The 16,577-nt window shown below is 34.5% G+C and overlaps 2 protein-coding genes across 2 annotated transcripts; one reads left to right on the forward strand and one right to left on the reverse strand.

The window, feature by feature from the left end:
* Positions 1 to 2,394: 2,394 nt before the first annotated feature.
* LOC107941985 (probable inorganic phosphate transporter 1-4) lies at positions 2,395 to 2,829 on the reverse strand. Its single transcript, XM_016875623.1, has one exon. The coding sequence runs from the start codon at positions 2,827 to 2,829 to the stop codon at positions 2,395 to 2,397; it is 435 nt and encodes a 144-aa protein (XP_016731112.1).
* Positions 2,830 to 3,504: 675 nt separating this feature from the next.
* On the forward strand, positions 3,505 to 16,577 carry LOC107945522 (MICOS complex subunit MIC60). The gene is made up of 11 exons (XM_016879573.2): positions 3,505 to 3,895; positions 3,991 to 4,644; positions 10,801 to 10,929; positions 11,019 to 11,171; positions 11,293 to 11,370; positions 12,557 to 12,649; positions 12,736 to 12,855; positions 13,847 to 13,924; positions 14,081 to 14,260; positions 15,617 to 15,718; positions 15,806 to 16,577. Exons 1-11 carry the CDS (start codon positions 3,818 to 3,820, stop codon positions 16,037 to 16,039), a joined length of 1,899 nt encoding a protein of 632 aa, XP_016735062.1. The 5' UTR covers positions 3,505 to 3,817; the 3' UTR covers positions 16,040 to 16,577.

Raw genomic sequence — 16,577 nt, forward strand, 5'->3', positions numbered from 1 at the left:
CTAACTATAATAAATGATATATTATTACATAATATAATAATATAGTATATAACTATGACTAAAACTATTAATACATATTGTTAATTTGGTGTACAACAAGATGTGGTGGTGCTAAGAAGGTCAGTTTTCCTTAAAAGGCAAAGAGCTAGAAAAGACAAGAGGATAAAGAGAAAGTTGAGGAGGATAAATGGTCAAAGATTGCTTAAGGACTCCAAAAGATCCTTTTTCTTATTGTTTAAAATGATATTTTATAAGGGAAGTCTTCTTGTTTGTTAGTGTCATGTGGTAGGTCGTTGTAGAGGAGTTGCCATCGGGGAGTATATGTAGGACATACACCGTGAGACTGATTCTGTTATGGTAGTACAAGGTTGTTATGCTCAACTAGGGTTCCATGATCTTCAGGGGTGTGTTCACACTTAAGGAGTGTTCACACTTAAAAAGCGGTAAGGATTCTTGTCAAAATGGGTGGATTATTCCTAGAAGCGGGTGGCCCAGATCCCTGTTGATACTGAGGGCCAAATGAAGAGTAGGGATCCAGGAGGGCTAGTCATTGAGGCATTCGAGTAGAGTCAAAGAACTAGCTATGGGCGTTTCTCGGGTAGCCTATTATGCTGACACGTGCTCAAGTTTAAAGGAGGTATAACACACATATATATAACTTTTATTTTATTATAGATTATTATAAATGATATAGTATCAATAGTTATGTGTAATTTAGTATATTTCACTACATGTTTACAAAAAGTATTATTAAAAACTTAGCGTTTTAATAAAATAATATTTTTATTAAATTAGATTTTGAATTCAGTTTTAACTTTTACAAATTGTATTTAGGTTTAATTTATTTTTATTTTAGACTTGAAATTTGAGCTATAATTAATTTATTTTAAGTTTGGGTAATCATGGGTGTATTATTCGAGTTTAAGTTTAATGTAATATATTTTGGTTTTGAGATTAATATTTTAGAATATGAGTATTATGTTTTAAATTTAATAATAAAGATAAAAGTTATAATATTGTGAATATAATATAAGGGTAAACTACCAAAATAGTCACTTTTGTTTGGCACAAGTTACATTTTAGTCACTTATGTTTGAAATGTTACGTTTTAGTCACTTATGTTATCACGTTGTAACATTTTAGTCACTGAGCCGTTAGTTTCTATTAATGGTGTAACAGTAAACTGATGTGGCACGTTAAATCATCATTTCAAACAAAATTTCTAGGTTAATTTATACAATCGGTCCCCATATTTTTTCGTTTGGAGCAATTTAATTTTTTCTTTTATGTTTTTTTAACTTTCTTTCTTTTTCATTCTCTTATGTTTCTCCCTTTGTTTTCCTCCCTTCTCCATTTCTTTCAACGTAGTTATTCTATGTTTTATTTTTTTTGAACAATTTAATTTTTTCGAGTAAGGCGAGCTTGTGGACTAGTTACAAATGGAAAGCATAGAAAAACTATGTTAAAAGAAATGAAGAAGGGAGGAAAATAGAGGGAGAAGCATAAGAGAATGGAAAAAAAAAGTTAGAAGAACATAAAAGAAAAATTTTAAATTGTTGAAAATGAAAAAATATAGGGATCAATTGTAGAATTTAACCTAAAAATTTCGTTTGAAATGATGATTTAACGTGCCACATCAACTTACCATTACACCATTGTTGACAATTAACGACTCAGTGGCTAAAATGTTACAACACGATAACGTAAGTGACTAAAACGTAACATTTCAAACATAAGTGACTAAAATGTAACCTAAGGCAAACAAAAGTGACTATTTTGGTAGTTTACCCAATAATTTTTGAATTATAGTAACACAGTAAAATTTGAACAAGTACGACTAGCATCAACTTAAACTTAGACTATACTTAGGATGGTGAACAATTTTGACCATTATAATTCGAACTAAAATAATTTTAAATTTTTTAAAGGGTAAACTATAAAAATAATCAATTTTGTTTGCCTCTGGTTAAATTTTAGTCACTTATGTTTGAAATGTTACATTTTAGTCACTTATGTTATTATTTTGTTACGAAGTGATCACTCTTCTGTTAAGTTCCGTTATCTCCCTAATGGTAATCCTACGTGGCAGTCCAACAAGATTTTAAGTGCCAACTTGGATTTCCTAATGGGATGAGAATAGATTTTTAATTAAATAAATTTAATTAATTAAAAATTTTAAACCCTAAATCTTAGTTAAAAAACTGTTTATCTTCCCCCTTTTTTAGTTATCTTTTTCAGTTGACTAAAAAAGCTATTATCATCAGAATTTTTCATTCACCTACAAAAACAAAAGAAGATTCAATGGAGGGTCCAAGTATGTCTTCTTCACCGACAAATTTATGTTCTAAGACTTAAAATCAAGTGGTTGTCGACAAATTTATGTAATAAGATGAACTACAATGACTGCAGCATGTGAAAACCAAGCCAAAACCTGAAGAAGCAAAGGGTTGCCATTACACCATCTGGAGACTTTTCGAAGGAAAGTCCAGAGGCAATGGAAAAGATCACCATGAGCATCAAGGTGAGTCCATAAACTCGTTTTCGGCCTAATTTATCACCAAGCCAACCAAAGAAAAGTTGTCCAGCTAAAGTTCGGCAAAAGGCCACTCCAATAACAGCAACTACAATATGAGGAGGCAAAGTTCCAGGCTTTTTAGAAAGTGCATCAGAGTAGTAAATACGACCGAGCAATTTTGTGATAAGAGAGATGCTAAAAAGGTCATAAGCATCAGTGAAGAAACCCATTCCAACAATCACAATTGTAGTGAAATGATACCATTGTGTCTTTACTGCATCCAACGCATTAAGAACTCCAAGTTGGTTTGCCATTTCTGTCTTTTTTTACCTGAAACCAGATCAAATAGGAAATTAACAAAACATAGGAATTTTGAGTTTTCTCTGAATAAACAATCCCATGTCAAATAAAAATGGAAAAAGCCCCAAGTTGAACAAAAGCTGGTACAGTCATTGCAGTTTATCTTATTACATAAATTTATCGACAACCACTTGATTTTAAGTCTTAGAACATTAATTTGTCGGTGAAGAAGACATACCTAGACCCTCCATTGAATCCTCTTTTGTTTTTGTAGGTGAATAAAAAATTCTTATGATAATAGCTTTCTTAGTCAACTGAAAAAGAAAACTAAAAAAAAGGGGAGATGAATGGTTTTTTAACTAAGATTTAGGGTTTAAAATTTTAATTAATTAAATTTATTTAATTAAAAATCTATTCTCATCCCATTAGGAAATCCAAGTTGGCACTTAAAATCTAGTTGGATTGCCACGTAGGATTACCGTTAAGGAGATAACGGAACTTAACGGAAGAGTGATAACTTCGTAACAAAATAATAACATAAGTGACTAAAACGTAACATTTCAAACATAAGTGACTAAAATGTAACCTGAGGTAAACAAAAGTGACTATTTTTGTAGTTTACCCAAAATTATTTTAGCTTGATTCAAATCCGAATTCAAAAACATGGAGCTCCAAAATATTCAAACCCGAAAATGTGAGCTGAAAAAATCCGAAAAAAACAGATGCTGTCAGTTGTACGCTGATACAACTTTCAATTTCATCTCCAACGGCGATTCCTATCTAGCGCTCGCGTGGGCTCCCCGGGAAAGCGATCGTGGTTCCTCGCTGGCTCGCTCAACCCTGTAAAAGACTTAAACGGGAGACAATTGATTTGAATGCTAAAAGCGTAACCCGAAAGCGACTCCTTCGTTAAGAATCCTCACTTCCTCTGCCAATCATTTTCACAAACACCTTTGCCGCAATATAATTTCAAAATCCCTGAAGTAGTGAAAATCCGACAGTATGCTTGGAAGGTCAATTTTGGAATTACCACGTTGCCGAGGGGCTCCTTGGAGAATACCCAGGCAGATTATGCCCCAGGTAAATTCAACTGTTTTCACTTTCAGTATCAATTTTGGAGTTCCTATGTACTGTTTTTATAATTGATCCTCTTACGATGCATGGTGAAAATGTAGTGTTCATCACCTTTTATTTATTCAAGAAAGCAATTTTCGACTTCTTCTGGAGAAAATGGTACTCCGAAACCTGAATCGAAGAGTGGGCTTTCAAAATTTGTCCTTGGAACTTCTCTTATTGGTGGTGCTATTTTGGTTGCTTACCAAACTGGATATTTAGAGCAATATGGCGCACGCCCCAAGGTTTCTATTGATTCAACGAAAACTGGTTTTGATGAGAAAGATGAAAAGGATATCCAAGTTGTTTCTTCTCGTGATGAAGAAATAAACAAATTGACTCCTCATGTGGACTTGCCTGAGCAAAAAGCTGCAACTAATATCGATCTTCCTCCTGAGCCTGAAATTTCAAGTGAAACCCAAGGTGAGAACCAGTCGTATGTTGAAGATAAGTTGAACGAGATAATTGAAGAAAGCACAACATCTGTACCAGAAAAGGCATTACCTGAATATTCTCAGAACAACTTGTCATCTGCTGATCACAGTGCAGATACCGATGCATCAGCTGAGGGGAATCTTAGAAAGGTTGAGTCTGAAACTGTAACGGCACCGGAGAAGGAAATTCAAGATATTCCATTGGATACCCGATCAAGTGCATCCCTTGGAGAAGAGGAGACAAAAACTGTACCATCTCCTACTACCGCAGTTAAGCTGCAGGTACCCTTTTTTATGCACCCTGTATTGGTACTGATACTGATCGATTCGAGTTATAGATTTTATGAAATTTTGAAGAATGACTTAAGCATCTATATGCGGATTCCATCTTTATGGTGTAATGCCTATGCTAGTCAATATTATAATATTAAAGAGTGATCAGATGCACTTCAATATGAACTAAACAATATAGGTTACTTTGTTATTGTTATTAAAGTTTTGCTAATCTATTTCTATTGCTCCGCAACTCAATTATGGCAGAAATGCACCTTAGCCAATTGTCATTTGTTTGCCAACAAACACCATTGGCACTTTACGTGTATCTATGCACATTCATATTTTTTTCAATATAATTTACCTGCCATGGAATCTGGCAATATTTTATAATTTTGTGAATGGGTGCATAAAGAAATGTCCCTGGATGCCAAAGAAGCATGGTGCCTTTTCTTGTTTCCTGGGTAGGGCACTGGTTTATATGGAAGTTTCAGTAACAAAGGGACTGAGGCTTAACTGTTGTAACTTGCTAAGCATTGAATCAAGTTAAGTGGCAACAATGCTACCAGACTGTTTCTAGGCTTACTGTACATTCCAAAAATTTAATACTGGAAAAATATATCTTTTTCGCATATACATATACTGCACAGGCTCAATATGTAACACCCCGTACCCGAGACCGTTGCCGGAGTCGGACACGAGGGGTTCACAGACTAAATTCGCTTACTATCGCAGTCCATTTTAAAATTTTCCAGGCAGTTGGCTAACTGCGACACTGTCACCTTAAAAATCATATCTTGAGTTTCACAACTCGAAAATCAGTTTCGTAATTTTTCCCTGAAACTAGACTCATATGCCCATCTACATATTTTTTTCTAGAATTTTTTGGTCAGGCCAATTAGTACAGTTTATTAGTCAAAGTCTCCCATGTTACAGGGATCGACTACACTGACCTTTGCGCATTACGACTTGGATATCTCCCTGCACAGGGCTTCAATACTGATGCCGTTTGTTTCTATAGAAACTAGACTCAGAGAGGAATCCAGACATATATGGCATAACTCCTAATTATCTCTGGTTAATTTATAATGAATTTCCAAAGACGGAACAGGGAATCCAGAAACCGTTCTGGCCCTGTCTCACGAGAACCTGAATATCTCTTAACATACTGTCCATATGATCATTTCGTTACTTTCCTATGAAAATAGATTCATCAAGTTTCGTTTACATAATTTATTCACTATTTAATTCCAATCCTACTATTTTTAGTGATTTTCCAAATCTACATCACTGCTGCTGCCAGCATCTGCCTTTAAGGTAGACTTTACCTATTTCATAGTTTCCGTGATTCAACTAGCCCTTTTTGCATAAATAGCACAAATCATGATAGCGATTAACCATTCCATACCAAATGATTATAACATTATGCTCGAACATATATAAGCCATTTTCGCATGGCTATATACATTAACCAAAATATTCTTCCGCCACTAGTCTATTTTATACATGCCATAAGACAATCCGAAACATAGCAGTACCAAACAGTGGATAGTGATAGTGTGACTAGTTGCTGACGATCCCCGAGCCTGTAGCTTCGCAATGAGATCTATAAAACAGAGGAAACAGAGTAAACGGAGTAAGCATTACAATGCTTAGTAAGTTTTAAGCAGTGTCAACAGATAACAATCAAATTATAACATAGTTGTTCGTATTTTTATTTCACTCTTCCTTCGGGCATACCATCCCTTTACCGAATCTGCACATCTCATCATATACAATAGGCAGATAAACTTTCACATAAAAGTGAGCTCATGTGACATAGATATATCGTATGATTTCACATCACCTCTCACACTGATCCGATGTCACATAATCATAGGAATAGTCTCATAGATTGCTCTCGTATGCATCACATAACTACCTTATGATTTAGTGCAAATCAAGCTCACATATAAACTTGGAGTACATACCTGTTTAACCTTTCGCATTGAATATATTTATAAGCAATTCTTATTACGAAGTCTTACCCGGACATAATCTCCACACGAAGTTATCGGGTCTTACCCGGACAAAATCCCCACACGTAGTCATCGGGTCTTTAGAGCTCGATATAGTTAAGCACGAAGCTTAAGGGCATTAATCAGTGATAATATTCTCGCATAAAGCCTGCGGGGTTTTAACCCGGATATAGTACTGACACAAATGCCCTTCGGGACTTATCACATTTATGCACTTTCACATCCATCACATTGGCCACTCGGCCCTGTCACATATATACACTTTCACATTCATCACATCGGCCTTTAAGCCTTATCACGCATATACACTTTCACATTCATCACATTGGCCATTAAGCCTTATCACATATATATACACTTTCACATTCATCACATCGGCTATTAGGCCTTATCGCACATATACACTTTCACATTCATCACATCGGCCATTAGGCCTTATCACATATATACACTTTCACATTCATCACATCGGCCATTAGGCCTTATCACAATTTAGAATTCACATATGGGTTTAATCAATAGCTTATAAGCAACTAAAACAAGTTTATCAAGGTTTACAACACAATCTCAAATTCAGCACAAGCTGTTTTTCCTGAGCAATAGTCACTAAATTATTTATAACTGGAGCTACAAAACTCCAAATCACTTTCCGTAAATTTTTCCTGAATATAGACTCGTATGTCTTCCATCCATAAAATTTCCAGAATTTTAGGTTTGGCCAATCAATACCAGATTTTTCTTAAAGTTCCCCCTGTTTCACTGCTTGACTAATCTGACCACTCTTCACTACGAATCAAATTTCTTATTATCAGAAATTCCTTTGCTTGCACGGTTTCTTTTATAAGAAACTAGACTCATTAAGCTTTAATTTCATGTCTCATTCAGCCTCTAATTCAAATCCATGCATTTATGGTGATTTTCTAAATTCATGTTACTGCTGCTGTCCTGAGCAGGTTTATCACAATTTTACTCTTCTGACATATCCTTTCAGCACTTCATAATATCATATCCATTTGGCAACATATCATATCAATAACTTACCTATACTTCATAATAACCATTAGGCTATATGCATAAAGATTTACAATAGAGTTATGATTCTTTTAATATGTGCTTAACATATCATACTCAATCACATTATAGGCTTTAATACTTAAAACTTACCTCGATCGCTAATGTACGTCAATTCCGACTATTCGACCAATTTCCCTTTTTCCACGATCCGACTTTGTTTCCTTGAGTTCTTGAGCTAATGAACCAAATTTAAACTTATCACATCACTATTGTGTAAAACCACATTCGATTATATTATAATTTGGTTAGCAAGAAATACACCTATTCCTTATAACATTTAGCTTCGAGATCACCACCTCAATCATCTCAAGTACCAAACATGCATTAATACTCTCTTTAGTACAATTTCGTTACTTTAACTAAATACTAAACATATCCTTTTGCTTATCTATACACATCCGCATTTTAACTCATACCAATCATAACAAATAGCATAATATTTGTTAACATATAAAATTATGGTTGACATTACATCATTTACTTCCACTAACCATTTAAGCATAACCTAAGCGCATACATTGCATTGACAAACCAAACCAAAATATCGTCAAACATATAATTGTTATTTCACTCCTTTTCGAACTAATTTATAAAATGCATTCTCAAAGCCATAGCATATCATACATGAAACTTACCAAAGATGAATTAATCATAAGCTATTTATAGTACCTTAACCAAACACAACAACTAACTTCACACATATTTTATCTATGCAAATACCAAAGCCGAATCAACTAAATATACTTATGAATATATATATATCATCATCGAAATCACCTAAGCTTAGACATCAATTCTTAATTCCAAGCAAGTTGCCGAATGCAACCTTACTAAATTTTCATGGATTCAAGTCATGGATTCAATATACCATTACCATGAAATCAACAACCAAAAATTCATAGACAATTTAGGAAAATCACATTACAAATCTCAAATTCAAGCAAAGACCATGGCCGAAATGCACATATAACCACATAACAAAAATATTGAACCTTTGGTTGCCTAACTAGCTTAACATCCATCAAATTTTAAATCAAGAAACTCACCTCATCTATAATCAACCCTCAATACCCTAAAGCATCAAAAACGACATCAAAGAAATACAACCATCCATGGCCGAATGTCATCTTCTTAACTTTACAAAAAAAAAACATTTGCCATGAGCTAGCTTCTATACTTGATGGCCACTCCAAATATACAAAGATTTTCAATGATAGAGCATTAACATACCTTAATCCACTTAAAGGTGACCAAATGCCTTAACTTCAATTTCTTCTTTTCTTTCTTTAGGTACGGCTAGAACCCAAAAACAATGAAGTCTCCCCTCCTTCCCTAGCTCACGGCACTTCAAGAAAAAAAAGAAGATGAAGACTTTCTCTTGCTTTCTTATTTTATTCCCCCTTTCTTTTCCTTTTTTTTTTGATCTATTTTAATCATTTACTAATAAAAGCATCATTAAAAATTCAACTTAATGGAAGAACCATCCTTGCTTGGCCGGCCACTACTTGAGGTTTGGGTGATTTGACATGCAAACCCAAGTTTCCTCACTTTGTTATCATTTGATCCTTACATATTCCCCTATCATATTTTCTTAGGTTCTCAACTAAGTCAATCACATGAAATTCACCTTCATAAGTCTAATTTAAAACATCAAATTTTCACACATGCACTATGGTTTAAATTCATGAACAATTACATAAAAATCACATTAACATACCTTTGATTTATGAACTAACCATGGCCGAATGCCTTGGCTTCTTCTTCTCCCTTTTTTTTTTCTTTCACTAGTTACGGCAATGGGGAAAAGAAAGATGGACATACCTTGTTTCTATCACTCTTTCCTTCTTTTAATTATTCTTTCTTCCATAATATAAAGCCATTAACTATTATCATGCTATAATAAAAATGCATATAATATCTATCAACTATCATTATGGCCGGCCACTAATTAAAAGTGGTCCATTTGACATGCAAGTCCCTCATGTCAATAACTCATGCATTATTTGGCCACTTTAAATTTCACCTATCACATTTTCAAGTCTTATCACATGGGTCCTTTCTTATAAATTAACACCGCCTTGATAAAAATCAAGGCACGAAATATTCACACATACAAATTCCACATACAATAAGCACAGAATATAACATCTAATTATTTTTGTGACTCGGTTTCGTGGTCCCGAAACCACTTTCCGACTAGGGTCACTTTAGGGGTGTCACACAATATGACTTGTGGTGTTCCACCGTTGCAGGATGAACCAAGTAAAGGTGCAGAAGTGCTTAGTTTAGGCCCTGAAGAAAGTCAAATAAATTCTGTTTCATCTCTGCATCCCACTATAGAAGTATCCTTTGTTCCCCTCATCAGTTTCTCTTCTTAACACCCTACATTTCATGTTGTTTCTGGTTTGTAACTTTTTGGAATAACATCACGTACCATTGTTATTCTTTGTAGGTTGGTCCATGAAACTTCTTAAAAAATTTTCATGTTTTCATTGTCTGAATATTATATACTTTGGAATATACCTTTTATTTGTTATGTTCTTCAGCACATTGTTCGTTTAAGGGGGGATAAAAAGTCTGGTTGGAAGGCTTTCTCCACTTTCTGTGGGAATAAATATGCTTATGATTCAGAGGCTGTCCACTGCTTGTGGATACCTAGCTAATGCTTTAGGATGACAAAGAATCACCGCATTTCTTTGTTTAGTTCCTTGGCAAGGGAAGGCTTTATACCCAGGTTTGATCCCCAAAAGCGTAGCTTAGGATTGCAACATTTGGGCAATAAAAAGATTCTTTTATGTGTGTGTTTAAATGGGGAAAAGACTGTCATTTGAGGTGGCAAAGAACTTGCATTTCCCTTTTTATGTTCTGGGAAAGAAAAAGCTTAGGGAGGTTTGATCCCCTAAAAAGCGGGCTTAGGATTGTAACATCTGAGGGATTAAAGTTTCTTTTATGCCTGAGCAGCTCCTGTATTCACTTCAAATATAGATATTTATATAGGTATATATGTACATGTACTTATCCATTATTCTATCAGAGTTGATACAAAACAACATTTGGTTTTACTTTGCTGCAGGATAAACCCAGTAAAGATATAGAAGCTCCGAGTTCTCTTCTTGATGCCTATCACCTTGGGGAAAAGGCAGCTGAAGGCTACTTGGCTTCTCTAAACAGCAAATATGAGCAGCTTTCTAAAGAAAAAGAGGTTACTTACATCTCCTACTTTTTGTTTAATACATATGATAAGCAAGAGTGTCAACTAACACTAGGTTTTCATTATTTTTAACATGCTAGGCTTTTGGTACAGCAATTGAGGAACTTAATGAGGGATATTTATCGAAGGATGGAAAATTAGTTCTTGATTTCCTGCAAGCCATTCATGCTGCTGAAAAGCAGCAAGCTGAGCTGGATGCACGTGCTTTTGCTGAGGAAAAACGAGAATTGAAGGTCTGAAGTTTGAGCACTAGGCTCTGCTACACATCATCTGCCTTCTTAATTTCTGCAGCTTCATTTTGGCCATCGCATACTGTTTGCTAATGTTTTTTTTTTCTTTCCACTCTCTCTTCAGGAGAAATATGAAAAGGAATTAAGGGATTCAAGAGCCAGGGAACTAATGCGTACAGAAGAGGCAGCTATGTTGGATAAGGTTACAGCTCTTTTCATATTTTCATTGTTTTTACTATGTTATATTTCGTGTGATTGATAGCGAAGCTTTTTGTCATTGCTTTCAGCTCTATGCTTATTGGGTAATTCTAATTTTCTTACATCGCATTGACTAATGCATTCATGCTCTGACTTCCTCTTTTCTCTTGCTCTTGCTGTGCAAATCATACAGTAATTTCTTTCATGTTTCATGGTGAAAGAGGGAAAAAATATAAATTTTTCCATTTCTTTTGTGGTACTTGTGTCTTCTGTTTATATAGATATATATTTATATATACTTTGTAAGGGTTTGAAAACATTGATTTTTTTTCTTCATTTTTGAACTATACACATATAATGAATTATTGTCTGTCAAATGAAATCAGCCAGAAGAGGACTTATTTTTCTTGCTGTCCACTTTATGAGTGACACATATTTGATAACCTGCTTTCTTCTTACCCACGTGTATCTTTTTCTTTAACCTTGCAACAAAGCCACAATGACTCCCATCTGCACTTTATGCTTAATTCTCCCGGTGAATCCACTTTCTTTTTGTATCCCTAGAACCTGTATGTCAGGACTGAATATGAGGCAGAATGGGTGGGTTGGCACCCTAACACAAACAATTTGATTAAAAGTTGATGGTTCTGTAGTGCTTTATCGCCCATCACATGACAGAAATGGATATGCTAGGTAGTGATTGATAGTTGAAGCTCTATCATTTCACCACTGTAAAGAAAATTTTATCCCATGATATGGAGTTTTATGCAATTTTATCAACCTTATATATTTTGGTTTTCCTGTTTTGTGTGTGACAATGACAAAACGCAATCGTTATTTTATCAGTTTGGAACAACTTGATCTGTTTGTAAGGAATAACAGAAGCCGAAAACTTTGAATTATAGGAAGACCAGTCCCAATCAGTTTCTCTAATTTTTATGCTAGTTAGCAAAATTACATTAGTATTTTTATTAATCAACTTAAGCTATTCTATGATTTTGCAATATGGATTTTGATGAGCATGCTTATTTTGCTGTATTTACCTTGGAAAGTCAATTTCACTTCGAGATAGAGTATACTCTGGCATCCATATGCCCTTCCGAAGGGTTAAAAGATTAAGTAAAAGAAAAGAGGTAATTATATTATTTTGTGAATTCAATCTTCTATGAATTCAACTTTACCACTTTCAGGAATTGAAGAGAGAAAGAACAAAAGCAGCAGTTGCTATAAAATCCCTACAAGAGAGAATGGAAGAGAAACTCAGGATGGAACTTGAAGAAAAGGTACATAGTTTTATGCTAACAAAGAAGTTCTATAGCATTTTTCCATAACTAATGAACTCAAGCTGTTAAATCTTTGGTTATTGCAGGAAAGAGAAGCTGGAATGAATTTGAAAAATGCACAGGAGCAAGGAAAAGTAGAACTGGTATCTGCAATTGCAAATGAGAAAGCAGCACAGATTGAAAAAATGGCAGAAGCAAATTTTCATGTAAGCTATCTCCTGGTGGAATTCTTTTAATGAAAATATGAACAAAATTAACTTCTCTAGTTTTTAGGAAGAAAACATGAATTGGAAAGTTCCTTTCAGTGTTATTTGATAGAATATGGAATAAATAAATTTAAAAGTTATGATGCAAGATTTTTCTCATATGATATGTTGGAATATAGAATGTCATGGCTCTACTTTGAGGCATATAGCTTTCAGGGGAAAAAGACAAGCTAAATGTCATGTCATGCATCAATATTTTAGCTTTCAGTTTAACGCAGTATAAACTTTCATGCTTTCTGTTTTCTGCATGGTGATGCTCCATTTGTTTGATAGACATTGTGCATCAGTATATATCATATTTATGTGTGAAAAATGAAACTGTATTTTGTTGAAGATCAAACTCATTAAGTGATCAATGATCACAAGCAAATTAGCTAACCTCTTGTGCAACTTCTTGCTAAAATCAAAGGTTTTACCGTTAAATTTTTCTGAATATTAGCATTTGCTGGAATGTATTGATTTACAATCTAAACAGTTAATAGATTTCCAACGTCACAGAAACCTCTCAATAAAGTTTAACTAGTACCACCTATTTTGTAGAAGGAAATGAAAGCAAGAATAGTTTCTGATATATGCTTCAAATATTAAAGTACTGTATTAATATATATATATATTAAAGTACTAAATCAAACATGAAAATTATTTCAGGATCAATGTGCATGTCTAAAGTTAAAAAAGAGTAGCCTTCTGAATTGGAAGCTTCTAGTTTATCAGTTACAAACATTAATTTTAAATGTGTTTCTCATTTTCTCATTTTTGTATTTTATTGTTTACTGTTCAGATGAATCTGAATTTGAGAAATACACATGTTCTTAACTTCATGCTCAAGTATTATTTCATACATAGTCTAAAATATTGGTTTATTATTAGCCATTCAACACCATGGATGTGATTAGAGGATCTAAACATGGCCTGAACTATTCTGTTGTAGATAAATGCCTTATGTATGGCATTTTATGCACAATTTGAAGAGGCGCACAAGATTCATTCTATTCACAAGCTTGCTTTGGTACCTTCTCCACCTTAATTCGTTGTTCTTAGTCTCTTTTTTTTTTTTTTTTTTTGGAATCTGAGTTATGTTGTATAATGATTGATAGATCTAGTAATAATTTATCTGAACTTGTAAATCATTGTCACATAACTTGAATGTTCTTGGGTCCTACAGGGAGCGCTTGCTCTAGAAGATGCACTTTCCAAAGGATTACCAATCCAAAAAGAAATAGATACTCTATACACCTATCTTGAAGGCTTTGAGAAGGATTCAGTATTAGGTTTGGTCCTTTCATCCCTTCCAGAAGAAACTCGGTACTGTGGAACAGACACTCTACTAGAGTTGAATCAAAAGGCAAGTTGTTTTGTACTTTAAGAAATATATGCCTACTTATTTCTGAATCATTTCAAATGATAAGATCTTTTGGTTACATGGTTGATAGTTTGCCCTTCATAGAATTCTATGCAAGAATTGTATGCGTTACATAGAATCTTAGTTTGTCATGATATTTTTCAAAGAATGGAACAATTTTAAATGCTTTATAGTGACCGGCTAAGAGTATATAGAATCTTAGTTTTTTCCAAAGCCTAAAAGCCGGGAGGATGGCATCATTCACTTGATCCCTTTTAGCTATTTATAAATTTGTGCACTCTTTTCTTCCTCTTATAGCAGCAGCCACAAAGCCCTTGTGTGCGCTGAAAATGGACTGCTTTTATGATTGGTTCATTGTCAGTAGCATTTTTCTTTGGCTATGCTAAATAAATTGAACTAAACATGCCCTCACCCTCCTCTTTGTTGTTATCGAATATGCTTCCTATTTGATTAGGATTGGCTTTGCAGTCATTTTTCGATGAGAAGCAAAGAATATGTAGGTTCTTTAGCAGTCAAATTTCCCAAGGTCTGGCTTTTTCAATAATAAATTTCTTCAATATTGAAGCACTTAGATTCTGGATTGTCAAGGTGAGAGGTTTCTAGCTGAAGCCCCTTCATTGGGAATCTTTACGCTGTAACTGCATTAACAATCGTTGGTTTGCTGAAGTTGGTAAGCTCAGTGCTGTGAAGGGAAGCTGCTAGGAACTGGATTAGTTATCCAGTGGATAAAATATTAAACGAGAAAAAGGGAGAGCAACAATGCTATATGCATCATTTAAAATCAACCCAAAGGAGGTTTGCTTCTCTGTTTCAGAGTTAATTATCAACCTGATACCAAAATCCATTAAGGATTTTATGATGGATAGGAATGGAGACTAATCGTCTAAAGATGGACTATAGAGTGGTTTGGTTCAATGGGTCGAACCTGATGAGGATAAGATTGTTAAGAGAAAGAAATGCTTTTGTTTTTGTTTCTTCTTTTACATGCTTGGTCTAATTTTGTGCAAGGAAAGAAAGTATTACTCCTTTTATGTACCACTGCCCACTGGTGCATCTAAGAGGCATTCGCAAATCAGTTACTGGCAGAAATTCCTAAATTGTATTCTGTTTAGCACCTTAGCTATTCCCATGGATACAGGACCAAATTACAAGCTACGTCTAAGCAGTTTTATGAGTTCATTTCAAAGGTGGACTGGAATACTGCTAGAGCTGCTGAGATTTAGCAATAGATTGATGGTTAATAGTTGTTTTGATCCTTAAGCAATTCTAACAGATGCTGATTCATGACATTCGAAGTAAATTCCGTAGATTACTGTTTGACATATGTTCTTCTTGCAGTTTAATGCCTTGAAAGGAAACCTAAGGCATTTCAGCCTGATTCCACCAGGTGGTGGTGGTATCCTGACGCATTCTTTGGCACATATTGCATCCTGGTTAAAGGTGACAAAAAATGGGATTGACTTTTCACATAATAATAGATCCAAGTCCCTGAAAGAATCTCATGCTTGCCTTTTGACTATCTAATAGGTAAAAGAAGTTGACGAATCTAGTGAAGGGATCGAGAGTATAATCAGTAGAGTTGAAAATTACTTGGCTGAAGGAAAGCTTGTTGAAGCAGCTTCCATTCTTGAACAAGGTGTCAAAGGTAGCCAAGCGGAGGAGATTATTGGTGATTGGGTGAAACGAGCGAGGAATAGGGCCATCACGGAGCAAGCATTAACAATACTTCAATCTTATGCTACTTGCATCAGTCTTACCTAATCTCCCAGTCCTGAATATTTGGTTCCCCTCAGGTATGGAACTTTAAAACCTCATTGAATTAGCGGTTAAAGGTAAAGAAATTTTCTGGCTTTCCTAGTCAACATAACAGCAACCATATCTGTCTTTTTGCTTTTGGGAAACCTATATCACGATTTTTTTTTCTTTAAACTGTGTAGATCGTCCCCACGATCCTCCAAATAAAATTTTGGTTTCCATATTTTTTAGAGGCCTTCATTTTGCAAGTAAACTTATGATTATTATAAACAACAGGCGTTCTATAGAGCCAATTTCTTGTTCTCTTATGAAGATTGTAATAACGATGCATCATTTTCTTGAACATATGTTAGGTGAGAGTTCAGTTTAGTTGATTCATGCAGCTACACTAGGACCTAGGTGAGAGTTCAGTTTAGTTGATTCATGCAGCTACACTAGGACCTATCCTAGGGATGTGTTGTCTTGGGCAAGGAGGTTTTTTAAATTCGGACCAACTTGGCTCGAATTATTGTTTAATAATAACTATTTTTATTTTAATCTAAAA

The sequence above is a fragment of the Gossypium hirsutum genome, chromosome D12 (genome assembly GCF_007990345.1).
Source record: "Gossypium hirsutum isolate 1008001.06 chromosome D12, Gossypium_hirsutum_v2.1, whole genome shotgun sequence".
Classification (NCBI taxonomy): domain Eukaryota; kingdom Viridiplantae; phylum Streptophyta; class Magnoliopsida; order Malvales; family Malvaceae; genus Gossypium; species Gossypium hirsutum.

What these genes read in the sequence shown, in the direction of transcription:
- LOC107945522 (XM_016879573.2), top strand. Translation starts at nt 3,818, where the DNA reads ATGCTTGGAAGGTCAATTTTGGAATTACCACGTTGCCGAGGGGCTCCT. An exon ending in AGGCAGCTATGTTGGATAAG is followed by an intron (nt 11,371 to 12,556) that starts GTTACAGCTCTT and finishes TACCACTTTCAG; the next exon opens with GAATTGAAGAGAGAAAGAAC. An exon ending in CTATTCACAAGCTTGCTTTG is followed by an intron (nt 13,925 to 14,080) that starts GTACCTTCTCCA and finishes TGGGTCCTACAG; the next exon opens with GGAGCGCTTGCTCTAGAAGA.
- LOC107941985 (XM_016875623.1), bottom strand. Translation starts at nt 2,829, where the DNA reads ATGGCAAACCAACTTGGAGTTCTTAATGCGTTGGATGCAGTAAAGACA.